Source organism: Lontra canadensis, unplaced genomic scaffold (assembly GCF_010015895.1).
Source record: "Lontra canadensis isolate GAN:19392208 unplaced genomic scaffold, GSC_riverotter_1.0 scaffold57, whole genome shotgun sequence".
Classification (NCBI taxonomy): Eukaryota; Metazoa; Chordata; class Mammalia; order Carnivora; family Mustelidae; genus Lontra; species Lontra canadensis.
In genome coordinates this window covers 2,823,111-2,850,157 of record NW_022631051.1, presented here as the reverse complement: position 1 = coordinate 2,850,157, position 27,047 = coordinate 2,823,111, and the positions used below count along the sequence as shown (strand labels likewise).

At 38.6% G+C, this 27,047-nt stretch overlaps 1 protein-coding gene across 1 annotated transcript in view; it reads left to right on the top strand.

Annotated features, from left to right (window-relative positions):
• The window catches only part of L3MBTL4 (L3MBTL histone methyl-lysine binding protein 4), a 439,737-nt gene that overhangs the window by 182,017 nt on the left and 230,673 nt on the right, over positions 1–27,047 (top strand). Inside the window, exons 11-12 of the mRNA XM_032875713.1 lie at positions 16,891–16,976; positions 19,052–19,162. Of these exons, the coding sequence (XP_032731604.1) occupies positions 16,891–16,976; positions 19,052–19,162 (197 nt within the window). The remainder of the gene's footprint in view (positions 1–16,890; positions 16,977–19,051; positions 19,163–27,047) is intronic.

Below are 27,047 nucleotides of genomic sequence, written 5' to 3'. Positions count from 1 at the left end.
AGTCCCTCTCAAAATCCCAAAGATGTTTTTTGCGGAAATAGAAAAATCTGTCCTAAGATTTATGTGAAATATCAAGGGATTCTGAGTAGCTAAAAGAGTCTTGAAAAAGAATAGAGTTGAAAGACTCAGTTTCTTATTTCAACATACCACACACACACACACACACACACTCACTATAAAGCTACAGTTATTAAAACAGTGTGATAATGGCTTAAATGTAGACATACAGACCAATGGAATAGAGATCCTAGAAATAAACACTAAAATATAGGATCAAATGATTTTCAAAAAGGGTCCCAAGACCATTCAATGGAGAAAGAATAGTTTCTTCAACAAATATTGCTGAGAAAGTTGCTTAACCACATGCAGAAGAATGAAGCTGAATCCCTATTTCACTTCATATACAAAAATTGAATCAAACCAAATCAATGACCTAACATAAGGCCAAAAACATAGCAATCTTAAAAGATAGGGAAAAGCTTCAAAACATTGAATTCAGCAGTCATTTCTTGGATATGACAAAGGGACAGATAACAACAACAAAAAAACAGACAAACTGGACCTCATAAAAATTAAAAACTCCTGTATATCAAAGGACACTATCAAAAGAGTTAAAAAGCAGCCTCAGATTGAGATTAAACATTTTTTAAAAAATATTTCATTCATTCATTTATTTATTTATTTATTTATTTATTTTTGGTGGAGTCTTAGGATTTTCTATGTATATAATATCATATTCTCTGCAAATAGTGACCGCTTTACTTCTTATTTGGATGCCTTTTATTTCTTTCTCTTGCCTAATTGCTTTGACTAGGATTTCTAATATTATGTTGAATAGAGTGAAAGGAGTAGACATTCTTGTCTTATTCCTGATCTTAGAGGAAAGGTTTTCAGTTTTTACCTTTGAGTGTGATGTTGCTGGGGGCTTGTCATATATGGCCTTTATTGTGTTGAAATATGTTCCTCTATACCCACCTTGTTGAGAGTTTTTATCATAGAGGATGTTGAATTTTGTCCAGTGCTTTTTGCAACTATTGAGATGATCATATGATTTTTATCTTTTGTTTTGTTAATGTGGTATGTCACATTGATTAATTGCACATGTTGAACTATCCTTACATCCCTGGAATAAATCCCACTTGGTCACCAAATATGATTCTGTTAATATATCGTAGAATTCAGTTTGTTAATATTTTATTGAGGATTTTGGTATCTGTGTTTGTCAGAGATACTGTTGTGCATTTTTTTTCTTGTGGCATCCTTGTTTGGTTTTGGTATCAGGGTAATGCTGGCCTCATAAGAGGATTTTGGAAGTCTTCCTTCCTCTTCTATTTTTTTGGGAGAGTTTAAGATGGCTTGGTATTAATTCTTTAACTGTTTGGTAGATTTCACCAGTGAAGTCATCACAGGTTTTTGGTTACTAATTCAATCTCCTTATTGGTAACTGGTCAGTTCAGATGTTTTATTTCCTCATGGTTCGGTCTTGATGGGTTGTATGTTTTTAGGAATTAATTCATGTCTTCTAATTTGTTGAACTTGTTGGTGCATAATTGTTTGCAGTAGTTTCTTATGATCCTGTGTGTTTTTGTGATATTGGGTTGTAACGTCTCCTCTTTCATTTCTTTCATGTTCTTTCTTCCTAAATAACTTCCTTTAGAATTTCTTCTAGCACAGGTTTGTTGGAAATGCATTATCTCAGCAGTTGTTTGCCTGAGAAAGTCTTTATTTTGCCTTAGTATTTTACAGATATTTTTTGCTGGATATAGATTATGAGTTGACACATCTTCCCCTGCCTTTATTTCATTTAAGCTGTATTGTCTTTTGGTTGGCATAGTTTTTGTTTGGAAGTCTACTCTGATCCTTTTCCATGTTTCCCTGAATGTAATTTTCACTTTCCTTCTGGCTACACCTTAAAATTTTTGTCTTCAAACCTCTGGAAGGGAGGTCTTGTTAGTTTTCTCTCTCACTCCTAATCTTTCCTGTGAGCACTTGGTAAGGCCTGATATAAAGACCTCGGGAGTGAAAATGGGGACGCTCTTATGTCTGGGGCCAGCTCTTCCAGAGTGACATGCTAGCTCCCGCTTGACCTTTAAGAATTTATTTATTATTTATTCTTACTTACTTGGGTGGGATCACCTCTTCCTCTGGTGCTCTGCCACAGGTTAAATATTTGAGTTTTTTAGCTGTCCCTAGAGGAACTGTGCCTCCTTATATTTCCATTATTTTTTTCCTTGGAACTTTAGCTCTTTGATGGGTTCTAGGAAATTTATAATTTTTCAGAGTATTTGGGTGTTTCTCATTATTAGGGAGTAACAGTATTCTGTAGCTTTCTGCATTCTACACAGAAATGGCATTCTCCTTTAGTTTCCAATAACATTCTTATCTTATGAGTCTTATCTTTCTAAGGATATAAGTTAGAGGTTCATCTATATTTTAAATCTACTGGTTTAAATCTTCTGTTCCTTGTATTGTCTCTTTTCTCAGTTTTCTTTTTTATAAATTGTTTTTGCTTGTTTTAGTATCCTATTTAATGGGTTATTCAGATCTCTGGTGAATCTTAGTTGTCCTTTCATTTTTTAGAATAAAGTCCTGAGAAGCAGAGTAAAATCTCTGGGTGCTCTAATGGAGCTTCTGAAATTGTGAGTGTCCCTGTGGGGTGCTGAGATGTTAGCCAGAATGTTTTAGAGGATGCCCCAAAAATGTCATAACTAGGACTTTTGGGTCAGTTCCCACAGGAGAGTCTCCTTCCTCCTCCTGACTGAGGTGTGTATGTGGTGGGTGGTGGGGAGCGGGATCGTGGAAGTTGTTGAGACTGGGGAAGAGGGCTGCCGGCAAGTTGAGATCCAGGTACTACAAGTAGCCATTGTTCCATGAATAGGCTTCCTCACTGTGTAAGATCCCGAAGTCTATACCTTCTTTGTTTCAATTTGTCCAGAGACTAAATCCTCCAGCCTTTCCTTAATACCAGAGGGATAGTTGCCTGGTTGTATGGGGCAAGGGAGATGACCTAATGTGGCTGACAGTTTCTACTAGGGGTTTAATAAAGTTAACAGTTAGCTTCACACTGCTGCTTTCAGAAGTATGCCTGCAGTTCCTGAAGAGTTCCAGGGTTCTATAACATAAATTAACTTGCTCCATTAACAGATTTGTTTTAGCTATCTCAGTGCTGTGAAGTCAATTCTCACTTGTTTCCTTTTCACACTTCCAGGGATTTCTGTTGATATTTCTCATCTGCTTTTGTCTTTTTACCTATTCTCAATGTGGCTTTATATCCTTGTACTGGTATTGTATTTTGTATTTATCTATTTGTAAACTATATTTTATTTTTCCTATTTTTAAAAACATTATGTTTCTCTTTCCACTCAAGTTAGTTACTCCTCTGAAGGAAATCACAATTGGTGCTAAGCCTTTTGTATTAATTATCATAAACTAACTAGCATATCAAATGACTCCAAAATTTTAGTACCTTAACATATTAAGAATTGATTTCTTGTTCCTCTAATAGTATAATTATAGTTAGTTCTGCCCCATGTAATTGTCCTGGGACTGGGGATTCCCCAGGTCCTTGGAGATCTTTTGGCAAAGGCTGAAAATGGAAAAAGAACTGATGTTTGCACATGAGATAAATTTAGGGGCCCAACTCAGAAGTGGCTTATTACTTCATTTCCATTCACATGCATGGGCCAGAACTCAGTTACATAGCTACACTTAACATCATGGAAGTCTAGGAAATTTATTTTCCCAAGAAGAAAAGAAAAAGTGGTTGAACTATTAGCAATCCTATGCTCTCTATATTTTGTTAATTCTCATATGATTACATATACATGTACACATACATATATATCCATGTATTTGTGAACCCCTATCCTTTTAAAATAACTGCTTGTGGAAAATGGGATTATATTATATACATAGTTTCCATTGTCTTTTCATCTTGCTCAGCTGTGTCTAATGGCAAATCTCTTCCAACTCATTTGGTATAGTTCTGATTCTTTTTAAAGGCTGTATAATATTCCATTATGTGTTGCATCAAAATTAATTCAGCATTTTCTCTGTTGATAAGTATTCATTTAAAAATGCCTTTACTGAAGGAGGAGGGGCAAGATGGCAGAGAAGTAGGAGACCCTGTTCAACAGATCCCCTGAAGTGAGCTAAATATCTACCAGAACACTCTGAACACCCATGAAATCAGCCTGAGATGTAAGATTATACACTTCTGGATCTCTACAAGGCTAGTAGATCATCTGTGGAGAGGTTAAATGGAGTGGGAATGCTCAAAATGTTATTGGAGGATAAACAGAAGGGAAAGGGAGCAACCAGAAGCGACTCAGTAGAAAGTAATACCCCAGTACGAAAGTGGCCTGTGCTTGGGAAACAGCATTAACTTGGGGTCTGGTTAAAACACAAAAAAGAGCAAAAAGTCTTAAGGGGCAAGTGGTGGAATCAGGTGGCCATGGGCACAGTCCTAAGCCCATGGTCTCAGGACGGTCACAGCCAGTGACCACCTGTGCCTAAGAGAATCCAGTGGGGGCTCCAATCCTTCTGGGCCCATGGCTTTCCGCTGATTGCACCACCACTTGGGCTGGGTGCACCTGTGCCCGCCCCTGGGAGAGCCTGGTGTGGGCACTGGCTGGTGGTCCCTGAACCTGCAGCCTTCCGCAAACTGCACCTGCTGGGTCGTGGGCATGGCTCCCAGACAGCAGTCCCAATAGCCACCAGGATTGAGTTCCCCCAGACCAAAATTGCCTGTGGTTTTAGTAGCACGGGTTACAGAGACAAGTGGGGCTTTTACGACCCCTGAGATGGTGGCTGGGGGTGCGCACAGCCCATGGGAGGTTGTGGTGTTCAGAGGAGATTGCAGAGGGGAGTATGTGTGCTCTGGACCATCCAGGGCGGGGAGCCAACTGAGGCTTCTCTCTGAGATGGAGGACTGGGTGTGGCCAGTTTACTTTTTGCACTAGCCCTCTGAAAAGGGGTGGAGGTGTAGCTGCCCAAGAACAAAAACCTCCAGAGAACAAAACAACTTGAAAAACTGGATTCCACAGAGTCCAGTCCCTTGCTAGGGGGCAGGGCAACTCAGCCCAACCAAGAATGACTGAAAAACAACACGGCAGGCCCCTCCCCCAGAAGACAAGCCCAAAGAACAAGAGGAAAATAACCACAGGTTCCCCATAAAACTGTAAAACCCCAACATCAGGGGAAACCAATATAATAAACCCTGGTATTGCCCCCCAAACCTATATATTTCATAGATACAACTTTTTCTTTTTAATTAGTTCTCACAATTTTTATTCTTTTATTTTTTTAATCTACTCACCATTACAAATAGATATTTAATATACCATATTACATAGTAACTTTTTAACTTGAACATTTTTCATACATATACCTGGGTTTTCTTTTTCTTTTTCTTTTTTTTTAAATAAGTATAGACATAAGCTTCAAGATAATCCTTTTTCCCTATTCCATACTATCCCTATCTATAAACCAGTTTTAATTTCCCTGTATCTCTGGAAAGTTGAGTCCTTTAACAAAGATAACAAGATACACCCAGGAAGTACTGAAATAACCTTCCTTGCCCATATCAAGGGCTTATAACCACCTTACTTACTCTTATTCTTACTCTTATGTCAGTGTTTCCGTGTATTTGTTTTTGTTTTTATACTATATAACTCTTACTCTTGGGGTTCATTTTGACTGGTTTTTCTTTTCTTTTTCTTTTTTTTTCTTGTTCTTGTCTTTTACTTTTGCTTATCTTTTTGTTTGTTCGTTTTTGGTTTATGTACCTTATAAATCTTTTGGAGTTCACTTTGGCTGGGTTTTTTCTTTTCTTTTTTTTTTTCTCCCCTCTCTTTTTTTCTTTCCTCTTTCTTCTTGGTGGTGACTTCCAGTTGTTCTGAGACTTTCCAAGGGGCACCTTGACTGGATCGTGGTTGATATATTCAGCTATACATCCCCTTAACCACTTCTCACCAAAATCACTAGGAGGAACAACCAACAGAGGAAAAAATCAGAGACTGTGATCTCTGCCACAGAACTATTGGATACGGACCTAAACAATATGTCAGGAATCAAATTCAGGGTAAAAATTGTGCAGGCAATGGCTAGGTTGGAGAAGACCATCAGTGGCAACATAGAATCTCTAAGGGCGGAAGTGAGAGCTGATCTGGCAGAAGTTAAAAAAAAAAAGCTATTAAAAGATCCAATCTAATCTAAATACTCTAACAGCTAGGGTAACTGAGGCAGAAGGTTGAATTAGTGATCTAGAAGACAAACTGATGGAAAAGCAGGATCAGGAGGACGTCTGGAAAAAACAACTTAGAAGCCATGAAAACAGAATTAGGGAAATAAATGACACCATAAAACATTCCGATGTCAGAATTATTGGGATCTCTGAGGAGGTGGAGAAAGAGAAAATACTAGAAGATACAGTTGAAAAATACTGGATGAAAATATCCCTAATCTGGGGAACGGAACAACTGTTCATGTCCTAGAGGCAGAAAGGACACTCCCACCCCAAGATCAACGAGTCTAGAAAGACATCCAGACACTTAATTGTGAAATTCACAAATCAAATTTTAGACAAGATATCTTAAGAGCAGCTAGAGGGGAAGAGATTCCTTACATACAGAGGAAGGGCCATCAGAATAACGTCAGACCTGTCCACAGAAACCTGGCAAACCAGAAAGGGCTGGCAAGACATATTCAGGGCAATAAATGAGAAGAGCATGCAGCCAAGAATACTTTAACCAGCAAGGGTGACATTCAGAATGGATGAAAAGATAAAGAGCTTCCAAGACTGCCAAGGTCTAAAAGATTACGTGACCACCAAACTGGCACTACAAGAAATATTGAGGGGGGGGTGTGTGTTCTATAAAAGAAGAAAGAACCCAAGAGTGACATAGAACAGAAATTTACAGAGACAATCTATAGAAACAAGGACTTCACAGGCAACATGATGTCAATAAAAACTTATCTTTCGATAATCAGTCTCAAAATGAACAGCCTAAATGCCCCCATAAAAGAGCACAGGGTTGCAGACTAGATAAAAGGACAGGACCCATCCATGTGCTGTCTACAAGAGACACATTTGGAACCTAAAGATTAAAGATCAACTTCATAAAATCTATTTATGAAAAACTCATTCCCAGTGGGAAAAACTGACAGCCTTCCCATTGAGATCAGGAACATGACAAGGATGCCCACTCCCACCACTGTTGTTCGACATAGTACTAGAAGTCCTAGCAACAGCAATCAGACAACAAAAAGAAATACAAGGTATTCAAATTGCTGAAGAAGAAGTCAAACTCTCTCTCTTCACAGATGACATGATACTTTCTATGGAAAACCTAAAAGACACCACCCCCAAACTACTAGAACTCATACAGCAATTCAGTAATGTGGCAATTTACAGAATCAATGCACAGAAATCAGTTGCTTTCTTATATACTAGCAATGAAAATATAGAAAAGGAAATTAGAGAATTGATTCCATTTACTGTAGCACCAAGAACCATAAGATACCTTGGAATAAACCTAACCAAAAAGCTAAAGGATCATACTAGAGGAACTATAGAACATTTATGAAAGTAATTGAAGAAGACACAAAAAGATGGAAAAACATTCCATGTTCATGGGTTGGAAGAATAAACATTGTTAAAATGTCTGTACTGCCCAGAGCAATCTATACTTTCGGCATCATCCCAATCAAAATTCAACTGGCATTCTTTGAAGTGCTAGAAAAAACAATCCTAAAATCTGTATGGAACCAGAAAAGACTCCAAATCATTAAGGAAATGTTCAAAAAGAAAAAGCTGAGGGCATCATGTTGCCTTATTTCAAGCTTTACTCCAAAGCTGTGATCACCAAGACAGCATGGTACTGGCACAAAAACAGATATATACACCAGTGGAACAGAGTAGAGAGTCCAGATATGGACCCTCAACTCTATGGTCAAATAATCTTTGACAAAGCAGGAAAAAATTGCCAGTGGAAAAAGACAGTCTCTTAAATAAATGGTGCTGGAAAATTGGACAGCTATGTATAGAAGAATGAAACTCAACCATTCCCTCACACCGTACACAAAGATAAACTCAAAATGGGTGAAATACCTCAGCGTGAGACAGGAATCTATCAGAATCCTAGAGGAGAACATAGGAAGTAACCTCATCGACATCGGCCACAGCAACTTCTTTCAAGATACGTCTCCAAAGGAAACAAAAGCAAAAATGAACTTCTAGGACTTCATCAAGATCAAAAGCTTCTGTACAGCGAAGGAAACAGTCATAAAACAAAGAGGCAACCCATGGAATGGGAGAAGATACTCACAAATGACACAATAGACAAAGGGCTGATATCCAAGATCTATAAAGAACTCCTCAAACTCAACACCCGAAAAACATATAATCATGTCAAAAAATGGGCAGAAGACATGAACAGACAATTCTCCAATGAAGACATACAAATGGCTAGCAGACACATGAAAAAATGTTCATCATCATTGGCCATAATGGAAATTCAAATCAAAACCACATTGATATACCACCTTACACCAGTTAGAATGGCCAAAATCAACAGGAGAGGAAACAAGTGTTGGAGAGGCTGTGGAAAAAGGGGAACCCTCTTATGCTGTTGGTGGGAATGCAAGTTGGTGCAGCCACTTTGGAAAACAGTATGGAGATTCCTCAATTAAAAGTAGAGCTACTCTATGACTTTGCAATTGCACTACTGGGTATTTACCCCAAAAATACAGATGTAGTGAAAAGATGGGCCAAATGTACCCCAGTGTTCATAGCAGCAGTGTCCATAATCATCAAGCTGTGGAAGAAGCCAAGATGCCCTTCAACAGATGAATGGATAAAGAAGATGTGGTCCATATGTACAATGTAATATTACACAGCCATCAGAAAGGATGAATACCCAACTTTTGCATCAACATGGATGGGACTGGAGGAGATTATGCTGAGTGAAATAAGTCAAGCAGAGAAAGTCAATTATCATGTGGTTTCACTTACTTGTGGAACATAAGGAGTAACATGGAGGACATTAGGAGAAGGAAAAGATAAGTGAATTGGGGGAAATTGAAGGGGGAGATGAAGCATGAGAAACTCTGGTCTCTGAGAAACAAACTGAAGGTTTTGGAAGTGAGGGGAATAGAAACATAGGTGAGACTGGTGGTGGTATTAAGGAGGGCCCGTATTGCATGGAGCACTAGGTTTGGTGCATAAACAATGAGTCTTGGAACACTGAAAAAAATAAAATTAAGATGTTAAAAATAAAAAATAAAAATACCTTTACTGATATTTTAGTGGCATTTAGAAGGGGGAATGGAGCTAAATGTATATGCTCATTTCTACATTTTTATTTGGAGGTTTAGCATTCAGATTGGTTGTGAATGTATGCTAAATGCAAGATTATTTCCAGAAATAAAACTATAATAATTTATATTTTGAGAAGTAATGAAATGTAGTTTATAGGAGTAATGGCAGTTGTCTTCCATAGATTCTCTAGAATCATCAATTTGCTGGCTATATTATTAGCAAATATCTTAGATGTTTGAAGAGCACATAGAAATATTTTAGCAAATTATTTTTTGATACCAAATAACTATTTTAACTTCATAATTTCTTTGCAAAGCTAAAATTACATTAAAAATTTATAGTATAAATAAATCTTGCATTTATTTGCAACATTAACTGTTAACATTTTTAGGCACATAAAATTACTATATTTTAAAGGGCATTTTGCTCTTTCCTATGGATAGATTCTATTATCATAAGGAATGTAAGAGTTCAGAGAAAAATGTATATTATTGATTATCTGAACAGATACTAAGTACCTACTGAGCATGAGACCCAGCTATGAGCTAAGAATATAAAAAAGAGCAATATAGACATACCATGTAAAGATTTTTAGTTATGGAACATTACTCAGTGTTACTCATCATGATGTTACTCATCATGTTAGTTGATGAACCTGAGGGAGAAACAGAAAATAACCAGTAGGTTTTCTATAATGTGAGGTACTGAGAGAGACAAACAGAGGCAGAAAGAGAGGGAGAGACAGGGGAATAGAGAGGAACAGAAGCAATTACCCCATCTTGAATGCCTGTCAGTTACCAAGCACTGGGTTGGATTCGGTGCTGTGAGAGCTGTGGTCCTTTTGGAGCCAAGTTCTGCTGGGAGCTTATCCAGTATAGTCTGGATTTTTTTTTTTCCTGAAAGTGATTTCACTAGACAGAGAAAGGACTGTATTACCTTGTCTATTCCTAATGGACTTCATCTCAGCTTTGAGCAAAACAATCAATTATAAAATGAGCTCCTATTGATAAATACTTGAAGTACTGATAGTTTATCTGATAGATGGAAGTTCTCTGTGCTTTAGGATCTGACGATCAAGGCACACATCTGACATCCTCTTATAAATGTTAGGGAGTCTAACTTGTACTCTTTATTCAGAAAGGATGTTTTAATTTTGATTGAGATGAGCTGAGCATGAGTCCAAGACTTCTAGCGTCTAAGGTACCATCACTGTGAGGTCAGTTTCAACCTATTTTTTGAAAACAAAATTGAGTTCACCTGAATTAGGCTTAGCAGTGATTGAGACAACTTGCTGTCCTCATGTCTTGTATTTCTTTTGTACTAAATAGTGCTCCACTGTGTAGCACGGGCTGCTGGTGGTTCCATGATGTTAAGGTCATTCTCGCAAAGAGCCGCTCCATGTGTGCAGAACCTGTTGAGTGGAGTCAGTGAGAACTGTGGACAGTCTCTACCACTGGGAGGCCTGACGTTTAGAGAAGCTACTTTCCTGCCTTGTCAGAGCTACTGGAAACAGAGAAATAAATAGGCAGTGTCTGGGGGGCCCTCATAGAAAATCCACTCTCTCAAAATGATGCCCAAAGCCTTGGAGGGCTTCAGGATGACTGGTTCCATGGCTTTCTTTCCTCTGCCGGTGCTTCCCCGTGGTCTTTGTGCCAAGCAGCCTACAGAACACTCAGCAAACCTCAGAGCGACTGTTTAGAAGTCTTGGTTTCTGTAGCTCACTGGTCAGCAGAGCAAGGTACTCACTTTGGCTTCCTTTTCTGTTGTCATGCCTTAGACAAGTCACTTGAAATGCCAGGTCTCACTTTCCTCATCAGTACAATGAAGAGTTAAATGAAGTGCCCTCTTAAAGCCACCAATACCCTGTCTGTGCTGACTGACCCTTCTCAGTAAGACTCTTGACACATCCTTTCTTACTGTTGGTTATTAAACAGGACTATTGTCTGTTACCTAAAAACTGCTCGTCCTGGTATCCCCATGATTTTTGGTTCCTAGATTGACCACTGATATAATTATCATTGTCATGCTTCTCTGGATTCCATGGGGCAGGTTACACAGACCAGAATGCCAGGCATTTAAGGGTTTGTACTGTTTGTTCATGACCATAATTCTTTAGACTGTTCCAGTGGCAAAATTATGTTTCTATTGAGGCTGTTGTTCTGGAAGTAAAATAATGGAGAATGTTGTTATAAGAGTCTGTAACTAATCTGATGCATAAGTGGTTCTTTCTAATACAAGGGGAATGTACAGATGCCACAAATCAGCTGCCCTTCCTTTGGTACTGTCCAGTCTCTAGAGCTATTTGGAATCTTGGCCGGTACCAGTGCCGGAGCATCAGCTTATTCTAATGGCGCCTCTGAACATCTGAACAAAACCAGCAGGCGAACAACTATATATCAGCGTTCCATTCATTATTTTGAGGCTAGACCAATATAATTTTGGTTCATGTATCTGTTGCTCATGGCCACTGCAATATCAAATGCAAACTTATTAAGAAATACATTTTAGTCATTTAGCAAATATTTGCCAAGTATTTATTGAGTGATAACTACATACTAGACACTGTTCTAGACTCAGAGAAAGTAGCAGTGAGGTGAACAAATCCCTGTTGTAAGGCAGTTATATACCTATAAAGCGAGAGAACAAATATGTAAAATATTTATATAATAAGTTAATTGGTGGTAAGTGCTATGGAAAAAAAATAGGTTAATAAGGTTAGGAAAGGCACATGTATTTGGAGGGTATATATACAGGGAGTTCAGGACTTACTGAGGATGTGATATTCGAGCAACTTAAAGGAGGTGAGGTGGGCAGTCCAGAGTCCATGGGGAGAACTTCCCTGTGAAAGAGAAGCAGGTACAAGTCCTTGAGGAGGGAGGAAGTTGGCTGTGTCCTTGGTGAAGCAGGAGCAGAGTGAAAGGGAGATGAGGGCAGAGTGGTAAGGACATGCTTTTCCCAGAGTGATTTCAATAGCCCTTGGAATGACATGATTTAGGTATGTTTTCACTTATATTTAACTTGGTTTGACCTTAAGTTTCTCCATTCTTGTGCCCATCCCCATGTGTTGTATCTTCTTCACGGACTTTTTCTTGACCCCCGGTTTTTGTAACTCCAAGCACTGAGACTGACTGCCATCTCTCAGCTTTTTCACACGGGGCTTTTTCATTGCCCTCTTGGGAAGACACATTCTGTGTACCCCTAATAGTTGTGTTGCTTCCCCTAGAACAGCTCCCAGCTCTTCAGAGAGGCTTCTCTTCCCTGGGGGCTCGAGCTCTTCCACTCCACCACATCTCCTCCATCCTCTGGCTGTCAGCTGGTTGCCTCGTCGCTATCTGCTAACGTTAATTGAAGATATTTGTCACCCGGGTCTTTCTCTTCTCCAGAGAACTGCCAGTACCTGGGGGAAATCCAGGGGCTGCCCGGCAAGTGCCGTGCTTTGTAGTTCCTTGATTCCAATATCCGATACATTTCCCTTGTTTGATTCAGCCATCTGTGCCCACAGCCACAGTGTGGACCTCATCTTTCCTCAGCTTTTGCCCGTCTCAGAAGGGTTAATGTCTCAATAGTGTGGAAAGAGGTGGGATGTGAACAAATTCATTTGTATCAACAGCCTGCATCCAATCCAGTGATGTTCCCACTCTCACCAATGCCATACTACACCTTGGCCTTCAGGGGGAGTACACGCTCCCAGTCCTGAGACCTTGGAGGATGGACCTCCTTTGACCATGGAGCTCTGGGTTACGGTACTAGGGGAAGCAGTGGTTGAGTGTGTGGATAATGGAGTCAGACACAATTGTTCTAATCCTCACTTACAAAATGAGGGTGACCAGGCATGCCTCATATGTGAGGAATAAATGACTTAGTGTAAATGCAATACTCAGTAGAGAGTAATAATAATAAGGGGAAACCAGTTAGGTGTTGCTTCTTGGAGACAAGTGAAGAGGTTAACGGCTATTGTTCCATGGGGTGGTCTCACGTATTTCTTGAAACAAGAAGGAATTCAAACTTGAAAAGCTTCTGTCTCATTGCCACACAGCTGTGTGAAGGTATCTGGCTCTTGCCCTTCCTCTGTTGCCCCACTTCTGCCTCCCTACCCCGAGGTGCGGCAGGACTCAGAGTGGGGTCCTGGAGGAAGGCAGGAGGAGCAGGTAGCTTTTGCAGGCCTCCCTAGGCAATGAGACATTCTTCTCTGCTTAGGCTCATTGAACAGGGAAGATGTAAGTAATACATGTTTTCCTCTTTTTGTACAAACCTAACTCATTTCTGGAGAGTGCCATAGAAGCAGTTATTGCTTCAGAAACATCTAAAAGTGACATCTTTTTTTTTTTTTTTTTTTTTTTTTTTTACTTATTGATCACAAAAAGAGTGAAAAGATGGTTTCTTTCATAGCAGGCTGCTAGATTTCTTTCTTTTTTAAGCTTTTATTTATTTATCAGAGAAAGTGAGAGAGAGCACAAGCAGGGAGAGCAGCAGCAGGCAGAGGCAGAGAAAGAAGCAGGCTCCCCGCCGAGCAAGGAGCCTGATACAGGACTTGATCCCAGGACCATGGTATCATGACCTGAGCCAAAGGCAGTAGCTTAACCAACTGAGCTACCCAGGTGTCCCCTTCTAGATTTCCTTAAGGGGCTCAGACAACCCTAATTGTTTCTTCTCTTAGTCTCTTCACTTGTTTCTCAACCCACCGCACACTGCTTTCTTTAGTCACCATTCCATGGAATCTGCTGCCCAGGCCCTTGGTGGGGAACCTGGAGCAGCGAGGAGGGGACCTGGTGCTGAAGGGGCAAGCTATGGACATATTCAGAACCCATGCAGAAATGTGGAGATTTGAAATACAAGGAATGAGTTTGGACAGTCATTAAAAATATAAAAATATGAGCTACAAAAGTAAATGAAGCATAGAAATAGTGAAACAGAAGGTATGTCACAAGGACATATAGACAAGGACAAAAAGCAAAGGGAATCCTAAGAGAGCTTTTTAAAAAAAATTCCAGCTTAAAACATGTTTATAGAAGTGAGATAAAGCAAACCAGTTCTGAAAGTGAATGTAAATGTTTTCCGAAATCTATTCAGAAGTTTAAAATAGATGCACCTGAAACAAAACAATTTTTAAAAAGATGGGGAAAATGTTATCAAGAAAACATAAACAGAAAGTAACAGGATGGCATACAATTTAATTTTAATTAAAAAAAGAATTTGATGCAAAATGCAATCAACGTGTCTAAAAGGGACATTTTTTTCTGTGTTTGATAAAAAGCACAGTTACTAGTGAACATTACATACCCTTTTCTGTGTTAAGTAATGTAACATCAAAATATGAAGCAAAATACCCCATGATCTAGCAGTTTTACTCCTGGATGCGTTCCAACTGCAGTGTGTATTTCTGGTCACCGGGAGAATGTACTAGAATGTTTGTAGCAGCACTTTCCATAATAGTTCCCACATTAAAACTACCCAAATGACCATCACCAACAAAATGGAAAATAAATTGTGAAACCCTCACCCAATGGACTACTACACATCAGTGAAAGTGAACATTCTGCATACAGCAGTCCCCATGAACCTCACAGAGTGCCGAGCAAAAGCTGTCCACCGCAAATGAGCACATGCCGTATGATTCCATTTATACAAAGGAAAAAATGGAACTAGCCGAGCTAATCTTAGAGGATGAGAGTTTCCCTTTGTGGAGAGGGGGTAGTGACTGGGAGGGAGCACACTGAGGAGGTGATGTCCTGGCTTCTGGTTACAGGGCTATGTTAATTTTGTGAATAGTTTTCAAGCTGTTTACTTGATTTGTATATTTTTCTTTAAGTATATTTTATTTTAGTAAAAAGTTTATGAAGAAAAAATTATCAGAAAGTAGAACACTGTGTAGAAAAACTGTTTTAGTATACTGCTTCAGGCTTTTTATTTAAATTAAAAATAAACAGATTTTTGAACAATATAGCCATTTATACTGGATTAATGCATACTGATATTATACATTAAAACATATATGTCTGTATCTGTATATACTTAAGAAAAGTTTTGACTGTTGATCCTATATTAGGCCAAAAAGAAATCCTGAAGTCTTCGAACAGGAATTATGCAGACCATGTGACATTCTGAAACCAAAATGTGATAAACTAGATACTATTATTAATATTTCAAACAACTATAAAAATTGGGGCCCCTGGGTGGCTCAGTGGGTGAAGCCTCTGCCTTCAGCTCAGGTCATGATCTTGGGGTCCTGGGATGGAGCCCCGTACCAGGCTCTCTGCTCAGCGGGGAGCCTGCTTCCCCCTCTCTCTCTGCCTGCCTCTCTGCCTACTTGTGTTCTTTCTCTCTCTCTGTCAAATAAAGAAATAAAATCTTTAAAAAATTAATTAAAAATTAAATAAACATCTATAAAAATTAACCTTTGAGATATCTCTTAAATAAACATTTAGCCAGTGACTAAATGAAGGTGACAATTACAGATTGTAGTAATAATTATTTTTGAGAAATAAAAGTGAGAAAAATAAATATGTCATAAAAGTTTGTCCAGGTGTCTAAAGCTGTATTCAAGGGCAACAATGATTAAGTTCATAGTTCTTGAATGCTTCTATTATTTAAAAAATGAAAATAAATTAATTTTCTTTATAATTCAATTTGACAAGTAAAAACAATCCTAAGAGAAATATGAAGAAAGTAATAAGAGTAAAGGCAGCAGATAAAATAATTAGAAAAGGGAAATGAGTACAATAGAGCTGATGAACAAATCTAACTACTTATTCCTTTAAAGGAAAAAGAAAACAGCACAGTAATAGGTAACATAATGTAATTAGGAATAAAATAACACAAATGTGAAGAGAAACAAGAAACCCAATTAGAAATTTTTTGAAACAGAGTGCTTTATGCCAGATTATGCCAATATATATTTTTTAATTGCAATTAAAAATGGTAAACCTGGGAAATTACAATTACAGAGAAGTAATTAAAAGACTAAAATCCTAATAGAGGCAGAAGTATTGGAGGAACTGGAGGTATTGGAGGAATTAGAAAGGTGCCCAGAGGCGCCTGGGTGGCTCAGTGGGTTAAAGCCTCTGCCTTCGGCTTGGGTCATGGTCCCAGGGTCCTGGGATCGAGCCCCACATCGGGCTCTCTGCTGGGCAGGGAGGCTGCTTCCTCCTCTCTTTGCCTGCCTCTCTGCCTACTTGTGATCTCTGTCTGTCAAATAAATAAATAAAATCCTTAAAAAAAAAAAAAAGAAAGAAGGAAAGATGACCAGTTCATGGTCTGAAGTCAGATGGTGATTCTGAGTTTTTTTTCAAACTTCCAAGGAGGACTTCCTGGTGTAACCTCGCTCTGCCAAGTGTGCACAGCACCATTTTACCTTGGCTTTGTTGGGTGAATGAATGAACCAATGAATGAGTGCTCCCTTTAACCTCCCTCTCAGAGGTGCAAATAGACAAGTTAGGTAATGTATGTGAGCTTCTTAGCACAGGGGCTATTAAATAGTGAGCATTCAGTTAATAGTAGGTCAGATGTCTTATAGGACATGGGAATCAAAATGTCCATGTGTAATCTTTTGATATGTGTATATATTTTTTCAGGTTATCCTGATCCAGAAAATTTTTCCTGGACAGAGTATCTGGAAGCTACTCAAACGAATGCCGTTCCTGCCAAAGTTTTTAAAATGGTACGCTTGTATCTGAGTATACTCTCACCTTTAAGCAATGTACATGTTGTCTTCATTTGACAGTTTTTAAATTATTCTAGATTTGTTCTTTTTAAAGTTGAGTGTTATGTTCATAACCAGTTTGCCTTGTTTTCAGTTAAAACTGCAAAGGAAGTGATTCACTTACAATGGTTCCCCTACACAAAAGTTAACAATGGTTTCCTTACTCAAAAAGTCTGGTAGCCCACTCTAGTGCAGTGAAAGTCACCTCATCAACCTCAGAAGCTGGTGCGGTCCTTCATTTCTGCCTGTATGCATCCATGAAGTGGGAACTCTGCTCTCACAGTCTCGGGGACTGTCTAAGTGTTCAGGACATCATGATAAAACCGGTGAATTGTATGGAGCCTGTGTGTGTTCTAGTTTTATCCATTTTGAGGGAAACATTACTTTTAGCATTTGTTAGAACACCAGTTTTTAAGCACAAATTTGTCCTTACACATTTATTCCAGGGTTGAACCAAGCATAAATTATTTGGTAAAGGACAGTGCATTGATAGTATAGTTAGAGATCTTTATGTCTAAAGTGGTTTTCAAGTTGTTCCCTTTCAACTTGTGTGCTCCGGGCTTCCTGACTCATCTTTAATCAGAATTTTATATAGTGAGCTTCCACATACGATTTCAATTATGAAAAGTTTTCTAGGGATCACAAGGGGTTTGAAACAAAATGTTATTTCATTTAAAAAATGATTATACAGTAGGCTGGATTTTAAAAAGAAAAGTAACAAAATTAAGAAGGCTAGAAGTCCTAGAGCGCTTGGAAGGACATTGAGAATTGCGGAAACTCAATAAACAGAATACCAGCTGCTTGTATTATCTTTTTCTCTTTTGCTTTCTGTCAAAACTCATTTTACTTTTCCAAGAAGAAAATTACAAGAAAACAAAATTGTGATTTAGTTACAAAGGCAACTTCCAGGCTCTGACAAAGGTTATTATGGCTTTACCTCAAGCTATATATCTTTGGTATCTGCACTGTGAAACTGTTACCTTTCTTACCGGGACAGTGACCTTGGGGAGATAGGAAAGATTTTCAAGCATCAAAGGCCTAATTATAGTCCGTGTACTCCATTTAGTAGGTGTAATAATGCAATTTGGAAGAAAATATGCTTCCACAAAAGCTGGAGAGAAACAGATGAGGTACTGGGGAAAGATTTAACTATTTATTACTCATGAATCATGAAGGTTTTATTTTTCTAGTGCCATTTCTAGATTTGAGGAATTCAATGCACTTTCATTTGCAGTGAAGTCAGTTGAATACTTTTGTATGTAATAGCTTTCGAAGTGAAATTTTTGCCAGCCTATGAACACTGTCTGAGTTGTCTTTCAACTTTGATTTTGGTATTTAAATTTCCTTGGGGTCAGTGACTTCGTAAGTCCCAGTGTATTTTTTCCCATTGAGTTTTTTTTTTAGTGTTTTCTGAGTGTCCATCATTATAGACTTCTGGTTCCTAGCATTTTAAGAGTTGGAAGAAAGCTTGAATTTATTAATACAGGTTTTTAACATACTTAGGTTACAGGTAAGTAACAAAAGCACAGGTTATGGTTTTAAATACATTGGGGTATGATTTTAAAACAGTTTAACTGTGATAGTCATTCAGGTTTTATCTATTTTAAAATTTAGATTTATAAAGGATTATGTTTATCCTTTCTAATTGTTTACTAAATAATTTTGTCTCTGGGTCACACACTCCAAAACTGGGCAGTGACAATAGTCAACAGTTTCTTAATTTATTAAGTTAATTTCAGGAAAAAACTTAACAATTAGTTAATCAATTAGAAGCTTTTCAAAATCTTGTGATCATTTAATGAATTTATGATTTAATCTCTTTTGAGCTATCTTGAAAATTACCAAAAAATTCTTTCTCCTCTCACAAGTTTGAATAAGACTGGATAAAATAACATGCATTAGCCCTATGTGCCTTTCAACCTAAATTGCAATTGTATTAAGGGTCTGAATGCAAAGTCAGAACAATTGCACTTTAGAAAACATATGTGTCTGAGCAGTTGGGTTTTGCTGACTTTACTCTTCTGACATTCCAGCGGACACCCCACGGTTTTCTGCCAAGCATGAGACTTGAAGCAGTGGACAGAAGGAACCCCAGGCTCATTCGCGTGGCTACAGTCATCGATGTGGATGACCAGCGGGTAAAGGTATGCACTTCCGAGCAGTGCACTGCTGTCCTGTCCAGTACCTGCCCCTCCCTTGAGGCTCTGATTTTTTTGGCACAGTGGGAGGAGCAGACTTCCACTGACACCATTCCTAGTCCCAGCTCCTGGGTAGAGAGATGGCCAGCTGACGTGCACCTGACAAGGGGAACGTGTAGCTTGCCCACAGCTGATTTTGAGAGGCATTCTAGCATGTTCCTGTTTGAGTTTGCTGTTTAGATTTTATATGCTTTTTCTTTTTTCTTTTTTAAAGCTTCCTTTTATTGCTATTATCAGCTTTTTTTTTAATAGTCATTAAATACCTTAAGAACAATCAAGGCTTTGTTTTCTACTGTTCTTCGTTAGATCAAAGAGAAATGAACAAAAGGACTTTAGTCACTGTAGCTAAAACAAAAATTGAGATTTTTGAAGTAAATATCTGGTGAACAGATTTCCATACTGTCCTTATTGTGAAATCTACTTTTTTAAATGCACACATTTTCAAAATGAAATTTTCTTAAAATGGAAGTGTTTCCATTTTCTTAGTAGACAGCTAAACATTGTTGTATTTAATAAATCTACAGCATATGACAGTTCAAAATGATTTTCCATCCAAACACAGTTTGTTTCTTACTAATAAAAAGATTCAAGTCAACTGCTTTTAAATAGGCACCATCAAGAAAGAGGCATTTAAGTTTGATATACAATTTGCTATGATTAAAATAAATCTTACTTGCTATATGCCAAATTTGAAAACAATTTCTGTTTCATCTCATAAAGAATAATCAGTACATACATTTTAGTTAAATTTAGAGATGAGTATTTCACGATTGGTTACCAAGAATTAAAAAATATCTTTTATTCTTCTGACAAATGAAAATAATTATGCTGAGCAATATTCAGGACTAATACATGATAGGTATTTTCTCCCACATATCTTGTTTCTAATGTTTTATTTTACATTGAATTTTGCTTAAATTCTTCTTTGTGGCTCTTTATTGTTTATGCTTATAGCACTTACTCTGGGAATGACTTTTGAATATCATAAATACTTTATAAATTCAGGAACTTTTTTAAAGATTTTACTTATTTATTTGAAAGAGACATTGAGAAAGAGAAAGAGTGTGAGAGAGGGAAGGGAGAAGAAGAGGGAAAGAACCCCAAGCAGTCTCCACGCTAAGCGTGGAGCCCCACATGAGGCTCGATCCTATGACCCCCAAGGTTATGACCTGAGCTGAGACCAAGAGTTGGAAGCTGAACCGACTGAGCCACCCAGGCACCCCAAAATTCAGGAATATTTTGTCATTGAAAATGAGCCTCGGGTTTTTTTTCTCTGAATTCTCGTTTAACTTTCATTATAAAATCATGGCATTTGTGGGAAAAATTAGATCTTAATAGTATATCAAATCTTAGAATTTCAATTGACAGATTATTTTCTTCCAATTCGTAAGAAAGATATTGTGTTATTTGTTGGATATATTTGCCACCTTATTTAAATGAACATATTGGGTTAACACATGACCTTAAAATATTTGAAAAAACTTGAGTTCCTAAAATGAATTTAGTGTATTTCTTATTTACCATCTAAACATTGATCCTTCCAAATCTCTGAGAATTTAGCTGGTCCTTCCAAAGGAATATTTCATGTATCTTCTCCTTATCTTTCTCTTTCATGGTAATTGCGTTGTCCTTTGCTATAGAGAAGGAGTTGGAAAGTACATGATCCCTCTGACAGGATTAGAACCTTAAGTGTTATCTCTGTGGTTGTGAGCACAGTGGAGATTCCATTAGGATTTTAGGACTACATTAAGATGTGTTTATGCAGCTGTCGCTCTCAGCCCTGCGAAATATGCTTTATAAAATGTGAAATGAATTACTTCCACATACCATTCAGTCTGTCAGAATGTTATCAGTCCTGAAATAGATACAAATGTCTTAGGGGTGTGGCTTACTTTTGGTCTCACAGACAGCCTCTGCCCTCTTGCAGCCCATTTCTGGGATGGACCCTTCTGCCTTGGACCCTCCATTCTGCACTCTCCCCTAGTCAGTCCTCCAGTTGGGTTCATGCTTGTCCTATCCCATGAGGTACAGGGGGAGGGATTGTGGGCTGGCAATTTTCCAAATAGAAACAAATCATAGAGAAGATTCGGAAGTTTGGCTTCAAATTCCATTCATCATTGTTCCAGAGGAGAGAAAGGCGTTGAAAATGAGCATATGGTATTCTCCTCTGAATTCTTGTTTAAAGAAGTTGAGGGCTGTGGATGGGGCTAGCTCTGCCATTGGGAACGCAGTTGACACTTCCCTGATCTCCTCGTTCTCAAGCACATTCCTCTGTTCATTTACTAATGTGCTGACCATATTCTTCTATATATTTTTTATTTTTAAAAAAATTTTTATTATAATTTTCTCTTTTAAAGTCTATTTCCTTCCAGGACTGTTTTTTATCATTGATACTGGCACATAATAGTTGCTTAATATGTGTGTGATTGAATGGGAATTGAGTGAGTGAAGAAACAAATGGCATTGCATATACTCTGGTGTCTTGTTACCTGAGTGTGTGAAATAATTGTATTAGTCAATAAGTACTCTTCCCTCATTCTTCATCCCTCTCCTAATTACTCTTCCATTGGAAATCCAGTTCAGCATAATGTAATGGAAAGTGTCATAAGATGCACAGATCTGAGTTGGAATTTCAGCTCTGACTTCTTTAACTGTTACTAACTTAGTGGTTACTTAGTGTATTTGAACTTTCCTTTATCTGTAAAGCAATGTGGTTACCAATGCCTACCTTGTCCACTGGTTGTAAACATTCAGTGAAGAACACCCGAAAATGTGCCTGAGTCTACACTTCAGGTTGCTGCTGTTACCTGCCAGTGCAAATGTCCGGTGCTGCTCTCCTTTGGTGCCTTTATTGTCTGTGTTAAGGAAGAGGCCTCATCAAAGTAGTTGTCATCAGTAGATGGGGAAGGAACAAGACAAGCACCGTGGTGAGCATGACTGGAGTTCCCTTGGGAGGGCTGGTGTGTGTCTATGGGATGGTGCTGCAGCCCCTCATCTGACTTTGGAGAGTAGAGTCAGCCTGTTGCACCAAAGAAAATGCCAGTGGAGATGATAATGACAACAATAGTAATTTGTATCAGATGACACCCTTATAAGGGCTTCCTGTACACTAGGGTACCCTTATAGCAACCGTGAGACACAAGGTGTGGTTATCAGACTCATTTAGTAGATGAGGAAACTGAAGGCCAGGGAGGTTAACTAATGGGTCCAAGGTTACAAACTAGAATGTGGGGAACCGGGTTTATACCCCAGCTTTTGCACAGAGGTTTTCAACTCTAGAGCTTATAATATTCCTACTCCTTCTCATCTTAGATTCTGCTTGTTATCATAAATATCCCACTTCATGATGGGAGAGTGGGTGTGGAAGGTGGGGACCAAGTTCACTCCTCACCCACCCTACTTTGTCCTTTGTGCTGGGCCCACATTGCCGGGCTTCCCAGGAGATTTGTGTGGTCCTTCTGGCACTCCCTGGCAGAGTGAAGCACATCTGGAAGACTAACTTTTTTCCTTTCTGCCACTCCCCAGATATGTAGTTGCCCTGTGTGCTTGATTAATTCTATTTTTAAAGCGGCTTTTTTGAGATATAATTCACACACCATAAAATTCACTGGTTTTGAATGTATTCCCAGAGCTGTGCAACCATTACCACTGTCTAAGTTTAGAACCTTATCGTCCCCCGCAGAAAGAAAGTTCATACCCCTAGCAATGACTCCTCAGGCTACACTTCCTCCCAGCCCCTGGCAATTAGTAGTCGACTTTGTGTCTCTATGGATTTGCCCTATTCTGATCATGTCCTATAAATGGAATCACATAAGATATGATCTTTTGTACCTAGCTTCTTTAACTTAGTATGATGTTTTGAGGGTTCATCCATCTTGTAGCATGTATACATATTTCATTATTTTTTATTTCTAATAATTTTTTTAAGATTTTATTTATTTGACAGACAGAGATCACAAGCAGGCAGAGAGACAGGCAGAGAGAGAGGAAGGGAAGCAGGCTCCCTGCCCAGCAGAGAGCTCTCATTATTTTTTATTTCTGAATAGTATTCCATTGTGTAGATCTACCACATCTTGTTAATCCATTCATCATTGATAGACATTTGAGTCATTTCCATTTTTTGGTTATTTTGAATAATGCTGCTGTGAACATTTGTGTATGTTTTTGGGTGGACATGTTTTCTTTTCTCTTGGGTATATATCTCTAGGAGTAAAACGGCTGAGAGTCATATGGTAACTCTTTGACATAAAATGTTTTCCATAGTGATTGCCCCAATTTATATTCTCATGAGCAGTATATGAAGGTTTTAGTTTCTCTACATCCTTACCAACATTTACTATTGTCCGTTTTTGTTTACTTTTTCACATTTTAGCTAGCCTAGTGGGCCTATGTGTATAGATACGAAGATTCTGAATTATTACAGTTGACATATGACCACTAATAATACATTGGCCAAAGGAGTAGGATCCAGTGACTTCCTAGTGATTGTACTAGTGGAAGTAATAACAGCAGTAGGTGTGATGTCAGGCTCAGAAGTCACAGAAGTATTACCAATAGAGTAAGAAGGCCCAGTTACTGAATATGGACTTTGTTCCAGATATTTAGCTAAGTATGTGACATACTGTACCTTTATCTACACAGCAACTCTTTTTTAAACTTACATTTTTACTGAGGTCTAACTGACATGTGACGCTGCATTAGTTTCAGGTGTAGAACATAGTGATTCGCTATTTGTTCACTCTGCAAAAGGACCACTGCAGTGAGTCTAGTCACACAAAACTCTCACACGTGTATGCTATTTCTTTTTTACAGTTGGCATGGAGACTTTAAGTAATTTGAGCCAGGTTTCCCAGTCAGAGGAGGAAGAACTGGATGCACGCTTAGGTGTTTCTAGCTCCAAAGCGCAATGCTCTCTTTTCAGATACTCCCCTGTAGCTGTGATAAGCCATGGGAAGTAGAGACCATCAGTTGTCCATGTCGGTGGGTTGGAGCAGTGGCAGCCTGATTCAAGATGTTCTCCACTCTTGCGCTCTTAAGTCCACTGGTACTAGTCAAGCCAGATCCTCTGATTTTCATACTGCTGGTCGTGTACCATTCGCCAGTAGCTGAGTTACGAAGCTTTTCTTGCCTTGGGAGGGTTTTGAGATGTTGTTTCCCCTTGTGTTGATTACTGTGTTTATTAATTACCATAGTTACTCTAATAAATATTGATGATGTACTCAGCATGTATCGTGTTCAATTTATAGCCAGCTATTATGTTTAATAATTATTCTTTTGTTTGGTTGCACAGTGTACTCTGTTATGTTTGAAAGCCCATTACTGTCACCTTATCAAGAAATGCACATTAAATTACAATAGATGGATGGATGCTTTTAGGAAGTTTAGCCTTTATTTGGGAAAAAAAATCTGTTCTTCTACAAATAAATGTAAAAGGAGGACTTAAAACAGAGAAATATTTGATAAATATTTGCCCTGTGGGACCACAGCTAAGCTGTGAAATGAATTATAAATGTATTCCAAATAGATGCTTTAGGAAGTTCTCCTGAATCATTAATAAATTGAGTGTCTTCAGCAAGTCTTTTCATATTTAATGCATTAACTGGATGTATTTGTGGCATTTCTAAATGAAATAAGAGCATCATGACCAAGAGAAATTGTCATGGTAAGTTGTCTACTTGTATGACTAGAAACTATTTTGAATTTTCAGTCAGGCCAGTAAGTTCAAAGCTTTTGTCTGAAAAAGCCTGCAGGTGGATTAGTGCAAAGCAAAAGTCCAAATACAAGTCAGTGAATGTTCATTTTAATTAAGGGTTTCCTGTGCTTCAAGAAAGTTGCTTGACCCCTATGAGTCCTAGTTTAATTATCTGTCAAAAAGGGAGCAGAATTGGAATATATCATCTCTCTTTCCACTGTCTCTAGCTTGGATGCATTTTTGAAAATGGTTTTGAAATATGAGGACAGAACAAGTTACTAACATTAAAAATGACTGTCCTTTGAGTTAAACTTCTAATTAATGCCCATTACAGAACCACAGTGATTGATGACTGTCTTCATTTGGGAAGGAGACTGGGACTAATTTCAAAAATATTATGACCAATTAATGAAAAGATATTTTTTAAGAGTAGGTTAGACTATAAATTAGTGTCAACCCTGATTTCCAGACAGGTTTAGGAAGATAGAATACCCTCCCCAGTAAAGGTGCATTAGTGTAATTCTGGTAGCAACAAACAGCGGCAATAGTGAAGTGAGAGCTGGCTAACTCAGACGTGGTGCCCACGTGCTGCTGTTGATGTGCTTAGCATTTTCCTATTCTCAGAATCCACACGGCAGCCGTGTAAGAGACAGACGGGCAGAGAGACAACCCCACAGAGCTCAGGCCTCTTGCGCCAGGCTGCGCAATGACAGCCAGAGCTCTGAACCCTCAGGGCAGCATCTTTTCCTTTAAAGGGACAGCAAATAACTATTTCGACCTTTATGGGCCTTGTGGTCTCTGCCACAGCTGCTTGGTTCCGTGGATTAGCACAAAAGCGGTCACAAACAGTAGGTAAGCCGATGAGTGCGGCTGCGTTCCTGTAAACTTTGTGGACATTGAAATTGGAATTCTGTATCATTTTCACATGTTACAAAATATTCTTTTGAACTTTTTTAGCCATTAAAAATGTAAAAACTGGAGCACCTGGGTGGCTCAGATGGTTAAGCGTCTGCCTTCAGCTCAGTTTGTGATCTGCGGGGTCCTGGGGTTGAGCCCGTGTCAGGCTTCCTGCTCAGAAGGGAGTCTGCTTTTCCCTCTTTCTGCTCATGCCTTCTCTCTCTCTCTCTCTCTCTCTCTCTCTCTCTCTTTCTCTCAGATAAATAAGATACTTAAAAGATCTAAACCATTTTTTCATCCTTAGGATGCACAAAAACAGGTGATGGGCCCTGTTTGGCCTGTGTGCTATAATCTGCCAACTCTTGTCTTAACAGATACACCAGACTGATTCAGTTATGAGATGAACTTAGTAAGTAGGAACTTATAGTATAAACAGTTTTGTATTTTTGCCTTATTTTTCTAAAAATATTTTTGAACCAAACCACATCTGTGTTTATTTTCCTATCTAGTTCTAGATATTCAGTAGAAAGTGGTAGAAGAGATGAGGCCTACCTTATTTATCATCAACAGCTTCTAGACTTAAATATATTTCTCCTAGTATCCGTTGGTAACCATCCATTCATTTGATGATTTTCAGTGTGAACATAGTTAAGCTCCCAAAATGATGTATAACCTTTCACAGGGCAGGCTTCCCAGTTGCTGGACTTGTATTCTCCAAGTACTATAAGTAGAGACTTACCTTTAATGTTTTTAGTAAAGTCAGTATAAGCAGAACTGAGCTGTATGCCCAATAGCACAGCCGGGAATAACCGCCATGGCAGGGAGTTGGACGTCCCACTCTGGAGCCATTGCTGGCACTCCTTAGGTAGCTTTCACGCAGCCGCCTTCTTACCAGCCTGACCTGTGAGATCTAATGAGATCCTGGCATGTGATTATTTGGCTGGAGGCATCAGCTTAGTCATGAGCTGGGTAGAATAGAAATAGAACATTTCACAGTTTTCTGTGCAGAACACTGTCTGTGTAGACACTTCTTAAATAAAAGATGATGATGTCGTAGCACTAGTTGTTCTTAACCCTTATTTTCAGATTATGCATTTCTTTGAGTGTCTGAGGGATGCCACAGATCATTTGGCTGCAAAACGCACATACCTGTGGATACAAATGCTGGATTAGATTTGTGTTTCAAGGGTTGCTGGACTTTTTGGCAAGGATCTTATTTAAGACTAACGGTTCTTCAGTTAA